The sequence below is a fragment of the Mobula birostris genome, chromosome 17 (genome assembly GCF_030028105.1).
Source record: "Mobula birostris isolate sMobBir1 chromosome 17, sMobBir1.hap1, whole genome shotgun sequence".
In the NCBI taxonomy this organism is placed as follows: Eukaryota; Metazoa; Chordata; class Chondrichthyes; order Myliobatiformes; family Myliobatidae; genus Mobula; species Mobula birostris.
In genome coordinates this window covers 19,410,199-19,433,916 of record NC_092386.1, presented here as the reverse complement: position 1 = coordinate 19,433,916, position 23,718 = coordinate 19,410,199, and the positions used below count along the sequence as shown (strand labels likewise).

At 40.3% G+C, this 23,718-nt stretch overlaps 1 protein-coding gene across 5 annotated transcripts in view; it reads right to left on the bottom strand.

The window, feature by feature from the left end:
- The window catches only part of pam (peptidylglycine alpha-amidating monooxygenase), a 187,030-nt gene that overhangs the window by 69,675 nt on the left and 93,637 nt on the right, over positions 1-23,718 (bottom strand). For all 5 annotated transcript variants that reach the window (XM_072281334.1, XM_072281329.1, XM_072281333.1 and 2 more), the window contains exons 10-13: positions 16,990-17,070; positions 15,028-15,104; positions 13,666-13,769; positions 3,656-3,837 (exon numbers count right to left, since the gene is read on the bottom strand). In XM_072281334.1, coding sequence (XP_072137435.1) covers positions 3,656-3,837; positions 13,666-13,769; positions 15,028-15,104; positions 16,990-17,070 — 444 coding nt within the window. The remainder of the gene's footprint in view (positions 1-3,655; positions 3,838-13,665; positions 13,770-15,027; positions 15,105-16,989; positions 17,071-23,718) is intronic.

Here is a 23,718-nt window from a genome sequence, read left to right as displayed (position 1 = left end):
TTCGAATAAGTGAAGGGAAATTGTTAATTTCTGAAACATTCTGCTGCATTTTTGATATTTGGCAGGGATGGGACATGGCAGGAATTTTTTTTTTGCTTTTTCGATCTGATTTATTACACATGACTCATGAGCTGTATAAATAAGTATGAACAAAATTTTGGCTTCTTTACGAATCATGAAAAATTTTAGCACAAAACATAATCCAAGTGCCTATATTCAGCAGCTCTGGGGAAAGCAACACACACAAAATGCTGGAGGAACTCAGCAGGTTAGGCAGCATCTATGGAAATAAATAAACAGTCGACGTTTCAGGCTGAGAGCCTTTGTCGGGACTGGAAAGGAAGGGGGAAGATGCTTGAATAATTGTTGGGCGGGGAGGGGAAGGAATCTAGCTAGAAAGTGATGGGTGAAGACAGGTGGGTTGGAAAGGTAAAGGGCTAGGGAAGGAGGAATCTGGTAGGAGAGGAGTGAGGACCATTGGAGAAAGGGGTGAGGACTCAGGGGAAAGTGACAGGCAAGTGAGGAGAGGTAAGAGGCCAGAGTGGGGAACAGAATAGGGAAGGGGAAGGGATTTTTTTTAAACCAGGAAGATAAATAGATATTCATGTCATCAGGTTGGAGGCTACTCAGAAGGAATGGAAGTTGCTGCTCCTCCATCCTGAGAAGGCCATAGATCGACATGTCATAGTGAGAAGGGAATCAGAATTATAACTCTGAAGAAATGCGTCGATCTCATATGGGAGGGACAGTTGGTGGTTATAAGTACAATGCACATAACCTAACCTTGACATGGCAGCTAAATCCATAGGGTTTTCATTGAGAGTTTTGGCTCCGATCAATAATTGCAAGGAAAGAACAAAGAAATAAGCAAAACTTCAATGGGGGGGGGGGAGAAACAAGGTTAAATTCATAAACTTTTTTGAAGTGGGGCTGGAGAAAAGTGAATGAGTTAATTTTTCATGTAGACCAATGATTTCAAAGATTTTCATAGTCACCACATATTGATGGCTGCAAATACCACAATCTACATGGCAGCACCATCTAGCTTAGAATATGAGGGGACAGCTATGTAGCCATTCAGGGTATTCCCTGAAGTGGAAAGTTTCCCCCATATATCCAAATGGTTTAATTCCCAATAAACAGACAACTAAAGTGAACATACACAAAGTGATGGAGGAACTCAGCAGACCAGGTAGCATTCATGAAAAAGAGTACAGTCGACATTTCAGGCTGAGACCCTCAACAGGAAGGGGGGAAAATGATGAGAAGTCAGAGTAAGAAAGTGGGGGGAAGGGAGGTAGAAACACAAGGTGATAGGTGAAACCGGGGGAGGCGGGCGGGGGGAATAAGGTGAAGTCAAGAGCTGGAAAGTTGATTGGTGAAAGAGATACAGGGCTGGAGAAGGGGGAATCTGATAGGAGAGGACAGAAGGCCATGGAAGAAAGGGGGAAGAGCACCAGAGGGAGGTGATGGGCAGTTAGGAGATAAGATGAGAGATGGAAATAGGAATAGGGAATGGTAAAGGAGAGTTGGGGGTGGAGGGCATCCATCACCAGATGTTTTAAGAATTCGATGTTCATGCCGTCAGGTTGGAAGCCATCCAGACGGAATACAAGGTGTTGTTCCTCCAACCTGAGTGTGCCCTCATCGTGGCAGCTAAGGAGGCCATGGACTGACATGTCAGAATGAGAATAGGAAGTGGAAGGAAAATGGATGGCCATCTCTAGTGGGATTCCACCACCAAGTACATTTTTCCCTCCACCCAACTTTCTGCTTTCCGCAGATATCGCTCCCTACACGACTCACTTGTCCATTTGTCCCTCTCCACTTATCTCACTCCTGGCACTTATCCTTGCAAATGGAACAAGTGCTACACTTGCCCCTACACCTCCTTTCTCACTACCATTCAGGGGTGAGGCGATACTTCAGCTGTGAGTCTGCTGGGGTCATCTACTGAATCCGGCACTCCTTGTGTGGCCTCCTGGATACTGGTGAGACCCAATGCAGACTGGGAGACCACTCAGTCGAACATCTATGCTCCGTCCACCAGAAAAAGTGGGATCTCCCAGTGGCCACCCATTTTAATTCCACTTCCCATTCCAACATGTCAGTCCACGGCCTCCTCTACTATTGCAATGAAGCCATATTCAAGTTGGAGGAGCAACACCTTATATTCCATCTGACTAGCATCCAACATGATAGCATGAATATTGATTTCTTGAACTTCTGGTGATACCCCACCATCTCTCCTTCACCAGCCTCCATTCCCAATTCCATCTCTCACCTTATCTGCCGAAAACCTCCCTCGGGTGCTCCTCCTCCTTTTCTTTCTTCCATGGCCTTCTGTCCTCTCCTATCAGATTTCCCCTTCTCCAGCCCTGTATCGCTTCCACCAATCAATTTCCCAGCTCTTTTACTTATCAGCTCCCCCTCCCGGTTTCACCTATCACCTTGTGGTTCAGCCTTCCCTCCCCCTACTTTCTTACTCTGACTTCTCATCTTTTTTTCCAGTCCTGCTGAAGGGTCTCAATCTGAAATGTCGACTGTACTCTTTTCCATAGATGCTGCCTGGCCTGCTGAGTTCCTCCAGCATTTTGAGTGTGTTGCTTGGACTGCAGATATTTTCTTCTTTGTGATTAGACAAACAAAGTGATCTTTCCTCTCTCATCTTCCCCACCTCAAACCAGCACTTTTCTCTTTGTCCCCATTAATACAATTCAGCAATCGTTTCAGTCGTAACAACTGACAGATATAACTGTCAGAAATAACCAAGGCATCGAAGCTCATCTACAGATTTACAACCGCCATAGCATTTTCCTAAAGGAATGAAATCAAGTTCTTTCAAGCTTGTCAGAAGCATCCCTGATTGTTTCAGGGTCACAGAATTCATAAATTACAGACATTAGAACCATTCACTCTTTGATATTGGCAGTTTTCTTATGCAAATAATTCATTCTTTCTGATCTGTGAAACATTACACGAGAACTGTTCATGAATAATACGAAGGGTGATTGATAAGTTCGTGGCCTAAGGTAGAAGGAGTCAATTTTAGAAAACCTAGCACATTTATTTTTCCTACATTTACACACTCATACGGATCCCTTCTTTGTAGAAGTCGGCATCTTAGACCTCCAGAAGTGGTCCACAGCAGGAGTGATTGATAAGTTTGTGGCCTAAAGTAGAAGGAGATGAGTTATTAACTTCTAACTTTCTGCATTTTCACTTAGAGTTGATCTGCACATGCATGTAACGCGAGCTATATAACTTATCAATCACCCCTGCTGTGGACCACCTGGAGGTCCAAGACACTCTCGTTACATGCACGTGCAGTTCAACTCTTTGAGTGATAATGCAGAAAGTTTGAAGTTAATAACTCATCTCCTTCTACCTTAGGCCACAAACTTACCAATCACCCCTGCTGTGGACCACTTCTACAAAGAAGGGATCCGTATGCTCCACGACCGCTGGACTAAATGTGGAAATGTAGGAGGGGACTATGTTGAAAAATAAATGTGCTAGGTTTTCTAAAATTGACTCCTTCTGCCTTAGGCTACGAACTTATCAATCACCCCTCGTATGGCTGTTTCTATATCACGAAGTATCTGCAACATGGCTCAGATCCAAACGTGCGCAACACTTAATAAAATCCAATTACCTGTATGATGTCCTTGCATAACCATATTTGGGTTATATGGAATGGGAATATTTGCTTCTGGAGGAATATGCTTGAACAATTCAGGACTGCCATCTTGCATACAATACATATATGGGTTGGCATGTTTAGCATCCATGTAATACATGATATACATATTGCACATCTCATCTTTGGAAGTACTTCTGTAAATAAAACCAAAATAATTGCATTTTTATTACACTCAACTAAGTTTCGCCAAATACCAGAGCACCTAAAATTAAAGCTATGGTGGTGATTATTTTTAACAGGATAATTCCTTTTGATTTCCCAATGTATGGTATGAAGAAAAGGATTCAGCAACACCATTTCCTTCTCTCATTCTAGCCATTAAAAAGCAACAGAGATCAAAGACTAGATGATCTCAGAACCACCAGAAAGAAGACAGGAGAGTCACTGCTGGGTAACAGACCTAACAGCTGATTCAAATATCACACCAACCTGGTTTAGTGGTACGAACCTGCACAACATAGATGATCAGATATGCTTCATTTTAAAAGTTTTGAATGTTTCTGAACTGATAGTCTCAATCATTCAGAGTAACACACATAAAATGCTGGAGGAACCCAGAAGGTCAGGTAGCATCTATGGAAAGGAATAAAGAGTTGCCGTTTTGGGCTGAACCGTTCATAAGTCTTGAAGGATCTCGGCCCCAAACATCGACTTTTCATTCCTTTCCTTAAATGTTGCAGCTCAGTGCTGAGTTCCTCCAGTATTCTGTGTGTCTTACTCTGGATTTCCAGCATCTGCAGAATCTCTGGTGTTCTTAAGTGTTCATATTACATGTCAGCTTTGACAACCAGTTGAGCATGAGGCTGTGGCTTCATCAGCTGACAGATTTCTGAGGTTTGAGATAATTCAAGATGTCTTTCAGTAATTTGCCTTTCTAAGCATGTGACGGTCAGATTTATTGAGCTACTTGCTGTTGGATGAAACGCTCAAGGTAACTGTGAAACCAGTGAGTAAAGGAGCAAAATGTGCTTATTATCCAAGACATTTTGGGCCAACATTTTCAGTTTAATCTAACCAAACGAAATCAGTTTTGCACTGAAAATGGCAGTTTGTTGAAGTAACACCTTCCCGTGGAGGAAATCCTCTACTGGAATTGATGGGAATGCTGATAAACAAAACACTGATGATTTGCTATCTTAGCTCTCAGAAAATGCAACCTAACCAAGCAATTCAGTGGGACCTTGGTTTCTACATTTCCTTTAAACTTACTGGATCCCTTTTTTTAGTATGTCCTTTACATTTATTGGGCACACACTAGGTAGTCAGTGTAAAGTGAAACAAAAATGTGCTGAAATAATGATAGAAATAAAATCCAGAAAATGTGCTAGACACCAAAGTGATGAGCATAACAGATTATCAGAGGATTACTGTGCAACCTATTACCAGACTGACAAATAAAGCTAACCTTTAATCTTGATGAATTTAAAAATTCTATTTTTCATTTCTGAACTCTTCCATTACACATTTTCTTAATTCAATTGTAATATTGCATCTTGAATATAACTTAATACTGATTTCACCCACTATTTTGCTGTACACTATTTTTCCTGTTGACTTTTGAAGTCTTTAATCTGATTAATGAGTAAAACAGACACTTCTTCTGCTTATAAAACACAGATGTCTTCTTCCATCACTGTAATGTTAACTAGTTACACTGCCTGCAACTCAATATATAAAAAAAATCAGCACTTACTAGCAAATCTATTTAGTAGCAGATACCAATGGATACTTAGCAACTGCAAAATCAGAGCTATTGCATTCTCATTTCCTCAAAAGACTACCAGGGAAATGAGAAATGAATACAACTAAAATAAGTCCAATCACTAATAAGAAATCCAAGCAACACACACAAAATGCTGGAGGAACTCAGCAAGTCAGACAGCATCTATGAAAAAGAGTACAGTTGATGTTTCGGGCCGAGACTCTTCATCCCGAGAATAATAGACCAAAACGTCGACTATTCTCTTGTTCACTGATGCTGCCTAGCCTGCTGAGTTCCTCCAGCATTTTGTGTGTGTTTCAAATAAAATGAGGATGCTTCCTTCCATTTTGACCCCAATAAGACACATGATTTTTTAATGTGAAATGGGACATAATGGAATTGTGAATGCTTTGTAAAGCAAGTTTCTCTCCTTCTAATCTTCTCATAGACACTGATTGACCCATGAATGGTTTAGTTTATTCCTAATTTTCAGCCTCGATACACATTTACATTTTGGTTGTCTAAAATTTTTTTTTTAATTAAGTATATTTGCTTAAATGTTATTGCCTGGTATTTATTTGTGCTCCTGTCACCAGTGTAGCTTGCTTACATAGATATTAAACAATTTAGTTCCACACACAACTCTAATATTTGACCCAAATTCATACCCTGATAATTGTGACAGAAGATATTGAATAGCTCTGAAGATTAAGCTCCTTTCATTTGAGTTGACTTACATTTTCTCTTCTGTTTGCTCAAAGCAGGTAGCATGTCATCATTGTTGCCATGGTGAATGAGTGAATGCAGTGTGATACCAGAATGAAAGTCACCATTGACGTAGTTTATCAAGAAATAAACAGTCACCTCCACACCTTTAGCCGGAATCTACAGTGCTGCATTTGCTCATTATTTCTGGCATAAAATGGATAGTCATAAATTAAATAAATATTATTTGCTGAAGGTAGAAGCCCTTCAGTGAATAACAGAATACAAATAATATGGAAGAAAAAAGGTACTAAGGCCATCTGTTAAATGTTGAGTTGCTGAACTCTTTGAATGAAAACAGTAATTAAATTCAATGTCAAACTGATCTGCCACCAAGAACTCTGCTGTGACATTCTTAGGTTTAATCATGTGCCAATCAACTTCACAATCTTTTACATTAAAAATAAATTTTGAATTTTTAAAAATTATTTAGTTCATCTATGAGACAGAAATGACAGTTTTTCAATAAAGTGGTATACCAATTACTGTTTTTTTAATATCTGGAGGCAGTTTATTTTAATGTAAAAGAATCATTAATCATCATTATATAAGGGGGGGAAATCACTGACTAATTCCTGGCAGTTTCTGTGTTGGCAGCCTACTGCAGATGCCTAATCTTCACAGTTGCCTGCAATTTAGGTATAATTTCCTTAAGTTATACTAAACAAATGTCATAAATTTAGAGCCATATATTTGTACAGCCGAACCAAGGAGCCCCAAGCCAACTATACTGTTCTCCAATCATGGCCTGCCTGCTCCGCATTCTTTACAGAGAAGGCAGCAGAAACTGTGACCTACATTGCTCCTGTGTTCCATGTACTGCCGGGGGGAACATCCTCACGCTAATTGAATTTTGCTTCTTTTATAAAGATGTCCAATAGTGAATGCTTCAACCATACTCCAAAGTGAACACTTGCTTGCATTTCAGGGGAAAAACACAATTCCTTAATAACACAAGAACACTCAGCCTATCAAAACTATGTCAGCTCAGAATGTTATTTTTCCACGTTTCTCTGTACCCACATGGTCATAACACAGGCTGATTTTCCTATCACCGCCTACACTTGGGATACTGTGCAGGACTTGCTCTATACAAGTATGTGAAGAGCAAGAGGATAAGACATGACAGAATAGGACCAAGCAAGTGTGACAGTGGAAATGTGTGTATGGAACTGGAGGAGGTAGCGTTGGTACTTAATCAATACTTTGCTTCAGTATTCACTACGGAAAAGGACTTTGGTGATTGTAGGGATGACTTACAGCGGACTGAAAAGCTTGAGCATATAGACATTAAGAAAGAGGATTACTGGAGCTTTTGGAAAGCATCAAGTTGGGTAAGTCACCGGGTCTGGATGAGATATACCCTAGGCTAATGTGGGAGGCAAGGGAGGAGACTGCTGAGCCTCTGGCAATGATCTTTGCATCATCAATGGGGACAGGAGAGATTTGGGAGGATTGGAGGGTTGCAGATGTTGTTCCTTATTCAAGAAAGGGAGTAGAGAGAGCCCAGGAAATTATAGACCAGTGTGTCTTACTTCAGTGGTTGGTAAGTTGATGGAAAAGATCCTGAGAGGCAGGATTTATGAACGTTTGGAGAGATATAATATGATTAGGAATAGTCAGCATGGCTTTGTCAAAGGCAGGTCATGCCTTACAAACCTGATTGAATTTTTTGAGGATGTGACTAAACACAATGATGAAGTTAGAGCAGTAGATGTAGTGTATATGGATTTCAGCAAGGCATTTGATAAGGTACCCCCATGCAAGGCTTATTGAGAAAGTAAGGCGGCATGGGATCCAAGGAGACCTTGCTTTGTGGATCCAGAATTGACTTGCCCACAGAACACAAAGAGTGGTTGTAGACGGGTCATATTCTGCATGGAGGCTGGTGACCAGTGGTGTGCCTCAGGGATCTGTTCTGGGACCCCTTCTCTTCATGATTTTTATAAATGACCTGGATGAAGAAGTGGAGGGGTGGGTTAGTAAATTTGCTGATGACACAAAGGTTGGAGGTGTTGTGGATAGTGTGGAGGGCTGTTAGAGGTTACAGATGGACATTGATAGGATGCAAAACCGGGCTGAGAAGTGGCAGATGGAGTTCAACCCAGATAAGTGTGAGGTGGTTCATTTTGGTAGGTCAAATATGATGGCAGAATATAGTATTAATTGCAAGACTCTTGGCAGTGTGGAGGATCAGAGGGATCTTGGGGTCAGTGTCTACAGGACACTTAAAGCAGCTGCGCAGGTTGACTGTGTGGTTAAGAAGGCATACGGTGCATTGGCCTTCATCAATCGTGGGAATGAGTTTAAGAGCCAAGAGGTAATGTTACAGCTGGTCAGACTCCACTTGGAGTACTGTGCTTAGTTCTGGTCACCTCACTACTGGAAGGATGTGGAAACTATAGAAAGGGTACAGGGGAAATTTACAAGGATGTTGCCTGGATTGGGGAGCATACCTTACGAGAATAGGTTGAGTGAACTTGGCCTTTTCTCCTTGGGACAACAGAGGATGAGAGGTGACCTGATAAGGGTGTATATGATGAGAGTCATTGATCATGTGGATAGTCAGAGGCTTTTTCTCAGGGCTGAAATGGCTAACTTGAGAGGGCATAGTTTTAAGGTGCTTGGAAGTAGGTACAGAGCAGATGTCAGGGGTAAGTTTTTTTACGCAGAGGGTGGTGATTGCGTGGAATGGGCTGCTGGTGATTGCGGTGGAGCCGGATACAATAGGGTCTTTTAAGAGGCTCTTGGATAGGTACATGGAGCTTAGAAAAATAGAGGGCTATGGGTAACTCTAGGTAATTTCTGAAGTAAGTACATGTTCAGCACAGCACTGTGGGCCAAAGGGCCTGTATTGTGCTGTAGGTTTTCTATGTTTCTATAATTAACCTACCAACCAGCACATCTTTGGGTTGGACTGAAAAATAAGTACAATGAAAGGGATTTTATTTGAAACATACGAAATCCTTAAAAGTCTTGATAGAGTGAATGTGGAGAGGATGCTTGCTCTTGCGGGAGAATCTAGAACTGGGGATGATTGTTTATGTAATAGAGGGTCACCCATTTAAGAGAGAGATGAGATGATTTTCTTTTCTAAACTCTCTTCCTCAGATGTAAGTGGAATCAAAGTCACCAAATGTTTAAAGCTGATAAGACTATAAGATATAGGAGCAGAATTAGGCCATTGAGTCTGCTTCCCCATTTCATCATGTCTGATTCAATTTTCTTCTCAGCCCCAGCTTCCTGCCTTTTCCTTGTATCCCATCATGTCTGACCAGTCAAAAATCTATCAACCTCTGCCTTAAGTATACATAAAGACTTGACCTTCACAGCTGCCTATAGCAAAGAATTCCACAGATTCACCACTTTCTGGCTAAAGAAATTCCTCCTTATCTCTGTTTTAAAAGGACACCTCTCTATTCTGAGGCTGTGTCCTCTAGTCTTAGACTCTCCTACCATAGGAAACATCCTCTCCTCATCCACTCTATCAAGGCCTTTCAGCATTCGATAGGCTTCAGTGACATCACCCCTCATTCTTTTGAATTTCAGTGAATACAGGCCCAGAGTCATCAACTGCTCTTCATATGACAAGCCATTCATTCCTGGAATCATTTCCGTGAATATCCTTTGAACCCCTTCCAGTTTCAGAACATCCTTTCTAAGATAAGGAGCCCAAAACTGCCCACAATACTCCAAGGGAAGCCTCGCCAGTGTTTTACAAAGTTTCAACATTACATCCTTGCTTTTACTAGTCCTCTTGAAAATGAATGTTAAGAAGGCATTTGCCTTCTTAACCACAGACTCAACCTGCAAATTAGCCTTTAGAGAATCCTGCACAAGAACTCCCAAGTCCTTTTGCACCTCAGTGTTTTGTATTTTTTCTCCATTCAGAAAATAGTTAACCTTTTTATTTCTTCTAACAAAGTGCAAGACCATACACTTCCCTACATTGTATTCCATCTACCATTTCTTTGCCCATTCTCCTAATCTGTCTAAGTCCTTCTGTAGCCTGTCTATTGAGGTCAGACTAACTGGCCTATATTTCCCTTCTTCTGCCTCTCTCCTTTCTTGAAGAGTGGAGTGACATTTGCAATTTTCCATTCTTCAGTAACAATTCCAAAATCTAGTGATTCTTGAAAGATCATTAGTAATGGCCTCCACAATCTCTTTCAGAACTCTGGGGTGTACACCATCTGGTCCAGGTGACTTATCTTGCTTCAGCCCTTTCAGGTTCCCAAGATCCTTCTCTCTAGTTATGGTAACTTCACACACTTCATGACCACGGACACCTGGAACTTCTACCATACACCCAGCACTTCCACAGTGAAGACTGAGGCAAAATACTTACTCAGTTCATCCGCCATTTCATTGTCCCCCATTACTACCTCTCCAGCATTGTTTTCTAGCAGTCTGATATCCACTGTCGTCTCTCGTTTACACTTTATGTATCTAAAGAAACCTTTGTTAGCTTCTTTAATATTATTGGCTAGCTTACTTTTGTATTCTATTTTTACTTTCTTAATTACTTTTTTAGTTGCCTTCTGTTGCTTTTAAAAGCTTCCCAATCCTCTAATTTCCCACTAATATTTGCTCTGTTATATGCCGTCTCTTTGACTTTTCCTGCACCCATGCTGAACTCATCAACTTCATCCTCTTTGCCTCCAACTTCCACCCTGCCTCAAATTTACCTGGTCCATTTCCAACACTTACCTCCCCTTTCTGGATCTCACTGCCTCTATCTCCAGAGACAGCTTATCCACTGATGTCTATTATAAACCCACGGACTCTCACAGTTACCTGAACTATACCTCTTCCCATCCTGTTACTTGTAACAATGCCATTCCCTTCTCTCCACCACATCTGCTCTCAGGATGAGGCTTTTCATTCTAGAATGAAGGAAATGTCCTCCTTTTTCAAAGAAAGGGGCTTCCCTTCCTCCACCGTCAATGTTGCCCTCAACCACATCTCTTCCATTTGACACACATCTTCTCTCACCCCATCCTCCTGCCACCCTACCAGGGATAGGGTTCCTCTTGTCCTCATCTACCGCCCCACCAGCCTCCGCTCCCAGCACATAATTCTCCAAAATTTCTGCCACCTTCAACAGGATCCCACCACCAAACAGAACTTACTCTCCTGTGACGGGGTCCTGAATTACCCCTGCCAACTGGGGAGAGGGGGAGAGGGGGAGAGGGAGGGGGAGGGGGAGAGGGAGGGGGAGGGGGAGAGGGAGGGGGGAGAGGGAGGGGGAGAGGGAGGGGGGAGAGGGAGGGGGGAGAGGGAGGGGGGAGAGGGAGGGGGGAGAGGGAGGGGGGAGAGGGAGGGGGGAGAGGGAGGGGGGAGAGGGAGAGAGACACACGAAGACTAACTTTTGGATTTCTGCTGAGTTGGAGAGGGAGAGCACCAAGCAGCTTGGTGACCGAGGGCGGCGTTATTTGATGGACAATCGAGGTTATGATTTCTCTGGAGGTTGTTTGTACTTTCTCCAAGGACATTTGCCTGCTTGTACATTTCTTACACAGAGAAGGGAAGGAGGAGTTATTCGAGAGACAGTCGGTATGCAGTATGGTGAGATAAATAGGAGGTCAGATGATAGACCACAGGCACATGTTTTGGACACTGAATGAGCTTTGTTGTGTCCACAGGAAGAGCGGGTTTTTGGAGGATCAATCAGACGGATCAATCAGTGGCTCTTGCAGTGTGAAAAGGGATTAACCGGTGAGGAGTTGTCCATGTGGGCAACCCTTGCCTGGGTTGATAGCTCTACCACAGAAAAACGGTCCCCTTTGTTATGGTCACAGTCGGTGACTTTTAAAGGATTTCGGAGGACAACAGGAAGATCGACAGCGTCAGCTCACCTGAAGACTAAACTCTCTCCCTCTCTCTCCATCACTACTCAACTCAATACCACGAATTGAACTGAACTTTACTCTTCATTGTAAGACGATCTATTTACCCCTAGACTTGAAGCTTGGTTTTCATATATATATATATTCCACACTTACTTATATATAATGATTGCTAATCTGTTTGATTTATCTACATTTATATTACTGTATTGCGTAGTTACTAATAAATATTATTAGTTAATAGCAACACTGGACTCCAAAGGGTTTTCCATTTCTGCTGGTTCTTTAACCCATCACGGGGTACGTGACACTCCACACCCACTTTCGGCTTTCTACAGGGATTGTTCCCTACACAACTCCCTTATCCATTCAACCCACCCCACTGATCTCCCTCCTGGCACTGATGCTCGCAAGCGGAACAAGTACTACACCTGCCCTTACGCCTCCTCCCTCACTACCATCTGGGGCCCTAAAAAGTCCTTCCAGGTGAGGCGACACTTCACCTTCGAGTCTGTTGGGGTCATATACTGTGTCTGGTGCTCCCGGTGCGACCTCCTGTATATTGGTGAGACTCGACATAGATTGGGAGCCTGCTTTGCCAAGCGCCTGTACTCTGTCCACCAGAAAAAGCATCCAAAGGCCACCCATTTTAATTACACTTCCCATTCCTATATGTCCATCCTCCTCCAATGTCATGATGAGGCCACACTTAGGTTGGAGGAACAATACCCCGTATTCCGTTTGGGTAGCCTCCAACCTGATGGCATGAACATTGATTTCTCAAACTTCCAGTAATACCCTCCACACCCCCTTCCTTCACCATTTCTCATCTGCTTTTTCGCTCTCTCACATCCCTCTGGTGCTCCTCCCCACTTTTCTTTCTTCCATGGCCTTCTGCCCTCTCCTATCAGATTCCCACTTCTCCAGCCCTGTATCTCTTTCACCAATCATTTCCCAGCTCTTTACTTCATTCCTCCCCCTTCAGATTATACCTAACACCTTGTGCTTTTCTCTCCCCTCCCCACCTTTCAAATCTACCCCTCAGCTTTTTTTCTCCAGACCTGCCGAAGGATTTCGGCCTGAAACATCAACTGTCCTCTTTTCCATAGGTGCCGAGTTCCTTCAGCATTTTCTGTGTATTGCTCGGATTTCCAGCATCTGCAGATTTCCTCTTTTTGCGTGTGATGCCTTTGGCTTTTATGTTGGCTCTGACTTCTGTTTTAACACGGGAGTGCAAGTGAATATGTACATTTCTGAAAAGGAGACTTGCAATTAGAATTCAGCTATGCCCAAACAAAGTAGCATATTGTTTGGCAATGATTAAGAAGCAGGATGTGTGTCTTCAGTGCAAGAACGTAGCATTCACCATAGGTGCTAAAAATGCTGTTGGTCTTTCTGTTGCCCAGTTGAACAAAGCTGCTATTCGCTCTGGATGCATATGGTGAAATTTCAACCCCGCCCCCCCCCCCATCCCCAAGAGTTAAATGTCTATGAATAAATCCACTTTCTCTATTGCGTCCTGCTATATCACAGATCCTCTTTGTTTTTCATTTCATCCTTCTGCTCCCTCCCAAACAAAACTGGTTTCTCTACCTGCTTTAAAAATCTTAATCATCCTATTAAGTGATTCATAATTTGAGTCATACCCTATCCGTGTAACAGTTGTCCTTCCTTTGCCTGTGAAAACACATCTGGCTGTAATGGTGTCGCCATATTTAATATCCATTGGGTTTTCCACATGATAAAAAGCCTGAGAAGACAGCAAGAAATTTCAGAACAATTCCATCAAGGAAATTTTAATAGCCATGTTTTTAAAGGACAGTAAAGAAATACATCTGAAGAACAATTGAAGTTAATGACAGCACCATTACTAACATGAATATTGTCTAGCAACAACCCTAAAAGTTTCACAAAACTGTCGAGAAATACAGGAAGTTGCCAATTAAACTTGTTGCAAAAAAATAGTACTGGCAATTAAAAAGAAAATTAAATTTCCGATAATTCGTGCTTTCTAACAACAATTAAGCTCTCCGGCCTAGAGACTAACGGTAGCAACTGAGGAGTCCCATTCCTTTTGATTGGAAATTGAGAGATGTCTAAATTAAACTTTATACTTAATCCTTAATTTTCTTTACACATTTTCTCTCTATATCTAGTCTTTTGATTCCACGCTATATAATCTGAATTTAATTGAACATTATTCTGTTGTTCCTCTCATTTTCCAATCCTTAAATCTTCCCACTTGGGCACGTGGCCAAGTGGTTAAGGCATTGGACTAGCGACCTGAAGGCATTGGACTAGCTAGTTTGAGCCCCAGCCGAGGCAACGTGTTGTGTCCTTGAGCAAGGCACTTAATCACACATTGCTCCGTGATGACACTGGTGCCAAGCTGTATGGGTCCTAATGCCCTTCCCTTGGATGACATTGGTGTCATGGAGAGGGGAGACTTGCAGCATGGGCAACTGCTGGTCTTCTATACAACCTTGCCCAGGCCTGCGTCCTGGAGAGTGAAGACTTTCCAGGTGCAGATCCATGGTCTCGCAAGACTAACAGATGCCTTTAAATCTTCCCAACAACAGAAAGAAAACGGTCCCTATTCAGTCCCAGATGCTCATGACTTTATCAATTGTGATTTTCAGTGATTAAAAGGACAAAAGGAAAAAGAGAATGAAGGGAAGAGTTTTGCTAATGCAAGAGGTCGCATTCAACCAAGATTATCTGCGCATGTTCAGACTGTATGAACATAAGCAGAAGTAGGTCATTAAGCTCCTCACACTTAATCTGCCTTTCAGCAAAATCATAGGAAATGGTTTCGCTCAGTGCCAATATCCTCTACTCTCTATTCCCTCAATTTCTAAAAACTAACTTCTGATCTCTTTCTTCAAGATCTTGAACTGTGATTGAGCACCCTTAGATCTCTTGGTTAGAGAATTCCAAAATTTCTCATCTCAGCATTGAAACACCAATCCTTATTTTAAGACTATGACCAAATTCGAAAGTAAACCTACCTGAGGTAACTGTGGACTCTGTCGACCAATTAATGTCCATTTTCCATCTCTTACTCTGTATCCACTAACCACCTGACCTAAAATTATAGAAATCAGTACCAAATGCAACTTATTAAAAAATAAATTGGAACATAACTTTTAAAACTGTACTTCAAAACGTATTGCTGGAAATCAACGTTCAGGGATTAACAAATTGCATATCTTGATAATGTGCAACCAGAAGAAACAAAATAAACATTATCAAATTAATATACTTTATTTTACTGACTTTTTTTTGAAATCAACGTCAAACCCCAAAAATAGACTAGATACTTATTCTTTCCATAGATCTATCAGTGACTTGAAAGAAGTTAAAGTATCTTGATTGATGAGTATAGTTATCTTCTCATTCCATATTCTAATGAAATATTGCAATGTCAATACCAAGGAAGACTATATATTTTAATCAATTATCAACAATGCTGAAACTTCAGATTCAGAACTGCCACATTTTTGCAGTTATTTCTTTCTTTCTTTTTAAATCTTTTTATTGAATAAGTATACAAAAAGGTAAGCCATATAGGCACTAATACACTGTTAGAATATAATAAAATTACAGAAGATATTAATACAAAAAAAATACAAACAATGTAACTTAAACATAATGTACCAAGGTAACATAATAGTATACTAATTTTTATATATATATATCAATAGAGAAAGGAAAAAAAAACCCCAAAAAACCCACCGTGCAACTAACCTAAAGCAATGGGCTAACTTGAAACCAAACAGAGTTAAAAAACTTAAAATCACGTCCTCAATCCCGACCTCCATTAAAAACAGTAAAAAAAAACAAGAAGGGTATAGATTACATTAAATGAAAATATTGAATAAAAGATCTCCAGGTCTGTTCAAATTTAAATGAGGAGTCATAAAGATTGCTTCTAATTTTCTCCAAATTCAAGCATAATATCATCTGAGAAAACCAAAAAAAGGTAGTTGGAGCATTAAGCTCTTTCCAATGTTGTAAGATACATCTTTTCACCATTAAAGTAAGAAATGCAATCATTCTACGGGCTGAAGGAGAAAGATTACTGGAAATTTTAGGTAGTCCAAAGATAGCAGTAATAGGGTGAGGAGAGATATCTATATTCAATACCTTGGAGATAATATTAAAAATGTCTCTCCAAAAAGTTTCCAGAGTAGGACAAGACCAAAACATATGAGTTAAAGAGGCTATCTGCCCCGGACATCTATCACAAAAAGGATTAATATGAGAATAAAAGCGGGCTAATTTATCTTTGGACATATGTGCTCTATGAACAACTTTAAATTGAATTAGGGAATGTTTAGCACAGATAGAGGAAGTATCGACTAATTGTAAAATCTGCCCCCGGTCATCCACGGAAATAATAAGTCCCAATTCTTGTTCCCAATCTGACCTAATCTTATCAAATGGAGCTTTCCTAAGTTTCATAATAATATTATAAATAATAGCCGATGCACCTTTCTGACATGGATTAAGGTTAATTATAGTATCTAAAATGTATATAGGAGGAAGCATTGGAAAGGAAGAAAGTATAGTACTTAGGAAATTTCTAACTTGTAGATATCTAAAAAAAATGTATTCTTGATAAATTATATTTATTAGATAATTGTTCAAAAGACATAAGGGAACCATCTAAAAATAAATCCAAAAACCGTGAAATACCCTTGGTCTTCCAAATTTGAAAAGCACGATCCGTAAAAGAGGGAGGAAAAAATGTTATCTAAAATAGGAATTGCTAGCCCAAATTGGTTAAGATCAAAAAATTTTCTGAATTGAAACCAAATACGTAAGGTATATTTAACTATCGGGTTAGACACCTGTTTAAGGCGTTTCAAATCAAAAGGAAGAGAGGAACCTAAAATAGAGCCAAGTGTATAGCCCTGAACAGATTGTAATTCCAAACAGTTATTTCAAATAAGAAAGATTCCTCTTACCTAATTGATGAGTATGTGTTCTAAAGGCAAATGGGTATATGGTGGCCTGTTTGTATAAACAAGCAATATCTGCATTTACAACTGCAAAAAAAGTAATACATCAATTTTACAGTACAGAAATGGGCCATTCAACTCAATTCACTCTTTACATTTCATTTAATTTTACAAGCTTTTATCCTTTCTCCCCATACATTAACTTTATGTCTATTATGTTTTTATTTAAACTCTGCACACAGATAAATGCAGCAGTAAAATATATAAGGAGGGACCAAACAGAGAAAATTGTAGAGGGACAGAAATATTTAACATCTCCGACTTCCTCTGCCAATGCAAATCACTTGGCAATTCAAAGGACAGACCTGCAATATAACACAGAATATTATGCAAACATTTTATAATACAAACAGAAAATGCTCAGAAACATTAAGCAGTTAAGACAACATCTGCAGAATGCACATGCAACTGATGTGTTGGTGACCTTCCTTCAGAATGCTTGATTAAAAAACAATTAAATCACAGTTTTCCTGAAGATTTCTGACTTAAAATGTTCTGCTTTTCCCCCCACAGATGTTGTCTGACCTGCTGAGTTTCCAGAATTTTTATTTTATTTCAGATTTTTAGTATCTGCATTTTTATACTTTATGCTATTTTGACCTCCAAATCGTTCAATGGCACAACAGATCAAAGCACACTTTTCAGCATGCAATTGAGACCCATCATGAGTCATTTTAAAACATTTTGCACTGAAAGCTATAATTCATTTCACAGCACTCTTGACTAGATGACAGGTCATAAACCCATAATTATTTTAGAAAGGAAATTAAAATCTAACCTCTGAGAACATTAATTCTTTACAGGAAAAGTTGGGTTCAGACTCTTCTTAACATGACGATTATTTTTGTTATTTTCATACAAAAAATTCTATCCCTTCATGAAATGAAATTTACTTTAAAATATGAAAGCACAAAAGCACAATAAGTTCTGAAAAAGAATAGTAGTTCTGTAGAACTTATTTTTGTTCCAATAAGACTCAGATCATATGCGCTAACTTGGCATACACATGAAATTAGCAAACAACTTGCTGATTGATATCAGAGATTTAATTTTAGTATGACATTATAATTTGCAATGGTTAGATTTTTAAATTATGAATTTTAAGGGATTATATTTGTATACCTTTCAGTGGGACTACAATGTCTAAGATAGAAGGATTGTGAAGCTTTGTAATTTTCAGTCCTTGGAGCCATTGATGTGAGATGAATGGGAAAGTGTGTATGGAACCGGAGGAAATAGCAGAGGTACTTAATGAATACTTTACTTCAGTATTCACTATGGAAAAAGATCTTGCTGATTGTAGTGATGACTTGCAGTGGACTGAAAAGCTTGAGCATGTGGATATTAAGAAAGAGGATGTGCTGGAGCTTTTGGAAAGCATCAACTTGGATAAGTTGCCGGGACCAGATGAGATGTACCCCAGGCTACTGTGGGAGGCAAGGGAGGAGATTGCTGAGCCTCTGGCGATGATCTTTGCATTATCAATAGAGACAGGAGAGGTTCCGAAGGATTGGAGGGTTGCGGATGTTGTTCTTTTATTCAAGAAAGGGAGTAGAAATAGCCTAGGAAATTATAGAACAGTGAGTCTTACTTCAGTGGTTGGTAGGTTGCTGGAGAAGATCCTGAGAGGCAGGATTTATGAACATTTAGAGAGGTATAATATGATTAGGAATAGTCAGCATGGCTTTGTCAAGGGCAAGTCGTGCTTTACGAGTCTGATTGAATTTTTTTAGGACGTGATTAAACACATTGATGAAGGAAGAGCAGTAGATGTAGTGTATATGGATTTTAGCAAGGCATTTGATAAGGTACCCTATGCAAGGCTTATTGAGAAAGTAAGGAGGCATGGGATCCAAAGGGCCATTGCTTTGTGGATCCAGAACTGGCTTGCTCACAGAGGGCAAAGAGTGGTTGTAGATGGGTCATATCCTGCATGGAGGTCAGTGACCAGTGGTATGCCTCAGGGATCTGTTCTGGGACCCTTATTCTTTGTGATTTTTATAAATGACGTGGATGAGGAAGTGGAGGGATGGGTTAGTAAGTTTGCTGATGACACAAAGGTTGGAGGTGTTGTGGATAGTGTGAAGGGCTGTCAGAGGTTACAGCAGGACACTGATAGGATGCAAAACTGGGCTGAGAAGTGGCAGATGGAGTTCAACCCAGATAAATGTGAAGTGGTTCATTTTGGTAGGTCAAATATGATGGTAGAATATAGTATTAATGGTAAGACTCTTGGCAGTATGGAGGATCAGAGGGATCTTGGGGTCCGAGTCCATAGGACGCTCAAAGCAGCTGCACAGGTTGACTCTGCGGTTAACAAGGCATACGGTGTATCGGCCTTCATCAATTGTGGAATTGAAGTTAAGAGCCGAGAGGTAATGTTGCAGCTCTATAGGACCCTGGTCGGACCCCACTTGGAGTACTGTGCTCAGTTCTGGTCGCCTCACTACAGGAAGGATGTGGAAACCATAGAAAGGGTGCAGAGGAGATTTACAAGGATGTTGTCTGGATTGGGGAGCATGCCTCATGAAAACAGGTTGAGTGAACTTGGGCTTTGCTCCTTGGAGCAACGGAGGATGAGCGGTGACCTGATAGAGATATGTAAGATGATGAGAAGCATTGATCGTGTGGATAATCAGAGGCTTTTTCCCAGGGCTGAAATGGTTGCCACACGGGGACACAGGTTTAAGGTGCTGGGGAGTAGATACAGAGGAGATGTCAGGTTTGTTTTTTTTTTTATATACGCAGAGAGTGGTGAGTGCGTGGAATGGGCTGCCGGCAACGGTGGTGGAGGTGGATACGATAGGGTCTTTTGAGAGACCTTTGGATAGGTACATGGAGCTTAGAAAAATAGAGGGCTATGGGTAAGCCTAGTAATTTCTAAGGTAGAGACAGGTTCGGCACAACTTTGTGGGCTGAAGGGCCTGTATTGCGCTGTAGGTTGTTTCTATGTTTCTATGAATGAAAAGTTCCACCATTACCTACCTGGAAGGGTTGAAGAAACTGTTTCGAACAGTTGACATTCTGGCCATCAAATCTATGCCTGCTTTTAAAATATTCCCAGTCCTCTAGACCTTGTTTAGAACACAGACCTCCAGAGCATAGGAACAGGCCATTCAGACCATCAGGTCTGTGCCAACTAGGGTGCCAAATGAAACTGATCTCATCTGCCTGCACATAGTCCATATACCTCCATACTCATGTGGCTGTGTAATGTTTTTGAGGCAGGTTTCTATCCAAACATCAACAAATCCTTCCCTGCCATGGATACTGCTCAACCAACCCGGTTCCTCCAGCAGATTGTTAGTTCCTCCATCACGATACTCCAAATGCAGCCGAACCGAAGTTTTATGCAGCTGCAACACGACTTCCTGACTCTTGTACTCCATGGCCCAATTGATGAAAGTAAGCACGCCAGATGTCTTCTTCAACACCATATCCATTTACGTTGCCATTTCCAGAAAGGTATGGATTGTAGCCTAAGATCTCTCCGAACATCAATTCTTGTAAGGGTCCTTCCACTTAAAGTGTATATTCCCTTTACATTTGATGTTCCAAAGTGAAAGACCTCACATTTTCCAGGAATAAGCTCCACTGGCTGTCTCTTCACCAATATCTGTCACTAATCTATATCCTGTAGTATCTTTGACAACTTCTTTCACTGCTCACACCTCCACCAATTTTTGTGTTGTTTGCAAACTTACTAATCAGTCCATCTACATTTTTGTCCAAGTCATTTATATAACTTACAATTAAAAGAGGCCACAGCAGTGATCCATGTGGAACACCATTGATCACAGACCTCCATTAGAATAATAATTCTCTATCACCTCCTTCTGCCTGTGGCCTTTCTACCAAGTCACCATGTGTCTTAATCTTCTTGATCAGCCTACCATGAAGGAACTGGTGAAAGCCGAAAATCCAAGTAATTGATAGCCATCGCCGTACCCTCTTCAATCACCTTTGTCATCTCCTCTAAAAATCAACCATCACCTGAAATAAGATCTCTTTGCATTACTACCATCAGAGAGGAGGCACAGGAGCCTGAAGACCCACACTCAATGTTTTAAGAACAGCTTCTTCCCTTCCAGCAGACTTCTGAACAGTCCATGAACACTAAGTCAGTATTTGTCCTTTACGTTTATTTATTTATTCCTGTGACTTAAGTATAATTTTTTTATGTCTTGCACGGTACTGCTGTGCAAAACAACACATTACATGACGTACGTCAGAGATAATAAACCTAATTCTGATTTTGATATGACTTGCCCCACACAACGCCAAACTAATGATCCCTAATAAGGCCATGGTTTTTGAAACATAAATAATTCCGATCCCTAACAGTCCTCTCCAGTAGCTTCCTGACCATTGATGTGAAACTCATTAGTCTATAATTTTCTAGATTATTCCTAATGGGCTTTTTAAATAAAGGAACAACATCAATTACTCTCCACTCCACTGGGACTTCTTCTGTGGCTAGAGAGGATATGATGATCTTGTCAAAGCTCATATGGCATTAATTGTCTCTTAATGCTCTCATAACCCAGGTATTGTAGGGCAGTAGATATTAGCCATTTAATCTACCAACCCGCACATCTTTGGGATGTGAGAGAAAACTGGAAACTGACATGGTCACAGAATGTATAAGCTCTGTGCAGAGAGCAATAACGACCAGGATCAAACCTTGGTCATTGTGATCCTTCTATGATTGTGTTTAGACAGCAGAAAGAGCAAATGGAATTACTGGTTTTGAATTTCAATAATTAAGTGAAATTCCAGATCCAGCTCATTTGAACTTTAATAAATTCTCTTGCTAGCTATTAACTACCTGAATACTTGTGCGGCTTTTATATTCCCTCAGCACAGAAGACTCAGTTTCATTGCCAATTTAAAAAAAAATAGTTAAAATCTGTGGTTTGCAATGTTTCATGAGAATTTCCGTTTTCCTATTGTCTCAAAGTCATTAGTCTCCGGGATGAGCCAATGGACCACTAGTATTCTATTGTCAATACAATGATTTAAGTTTAGATCTGCAATATATTCAAAGACTACATTATGTAATATCATATCAATTATTATCTACAAGATTGTGGCCTGCAAGTTCAGCCATATTGCTGAAGGGACCATGGTTGACATTATATGATAACTTTGGCTGAGGCTGAAAAACAGACTGTTGACATGGTGACAGTTATTAAATACACAGTAAACAGAGAGTTTTCCCCACACTATTTAAATACAACTAAGAGTGCTTATATTACACACAGTTTCATGCTCAAACAATCCTCAAACCAACCTACAGTCTAATTGCACAAAATGCATTTTGCAAAAAGTAGAGTCAACTATTTAAATTCAATCAACATAAAAATGGCTAAGGACATAGAATGTCAATAGTTCAACATTTTTGAGAAACAGTTCTATTTTTTTTTCTAATATATTCCACTGCTGCACCAAAACAAGATTTAAACACTATGATTAAAATTACATCCATCAGGTATCAAAGGAACCAGGAACTCAATTCATACAAGTGATTTTTTTTGTTTCAAAATTATTTCAGACATGTAATACATATGTTTTATATTAAAAAATACACACAAATTCCATCAACTAGATCTACTCTAATTGCATTTTGCGGACAGTAAATTGGAATAGCAATGTTTAGGAAAGGTGGCACAAGAGTTAAATTGTCCAATTAGTAATTGAGAAGTCTGAACTAACAATGCAGTGACAAATTCAAATCCCAAAATGGTATCTAAGGAGTTTGAATTTGCTTAATTAAAGTAAGTTGATTTCATGAAATAACTATCATAAAACAAGCTTCTGTTGGGAAAAGAAGTCTGGCATCCTTACTAGATCTGCATTAGGTAACTGATGTACAAGATAGTTAATTCTTAACTGCCCTGCTAATAACTGAACAAGACATTCAAAAATAAAACTACCGAAGTTTCTTGCAGCCCATGATGACCTTGCAAGGTTGGCTTCTTGAATGTCTGGATCCTGGTTTCTATACAAGGGGCCATTTCAACACACTTGTTAAGCAATAACTTTACTGTATTTCTCACAGAATCATTCCAACATCTCCATCACAGTCCTTAGATGCACACCACCCACCAGTAGTCAGAATACTATGGCATGGCAGCAGAAAGGAGTGACTCCTCAATTCTTAATATTGACTCCAGACCCCATGCCTCCTCGCATCAGACCAAACATAGAGAAGGAAAATGTATCCTCATAACACCTCTCAGCTGCCTAATCAGTTGCCCTCCATCAGTTATCCTTCATGAAGGAGCACGAACAATAATTAGCAAAGCACAACATGTACTCTGGATGGAAGACTTCAATGCTCAACATCAACAGTACATCAATTGTATCACCAAGCTACTATTTTTGTAGTGCAAGCATTACTGGCCAGATAATAAATCATGCTAAATGTTATCCAGGTCTTGTAGCAAAAGAGACAAAGGGAATTTAAAACAGAATGGAACATTGTGCAATAATCAGCAAACACAACTGTGACCTTACATTAGAGGAAAGTCACCAATTAAGAGATTGGAGGACGATTACCCTAAGAGATTGACTTGAAAATTCCTACAACAACTCCTTTAGTTCAGATGATTAAAATCCATCACCTACAATCATATACCTTCCTGTGAGATATGTCTCCAGTTCTTTCATTGC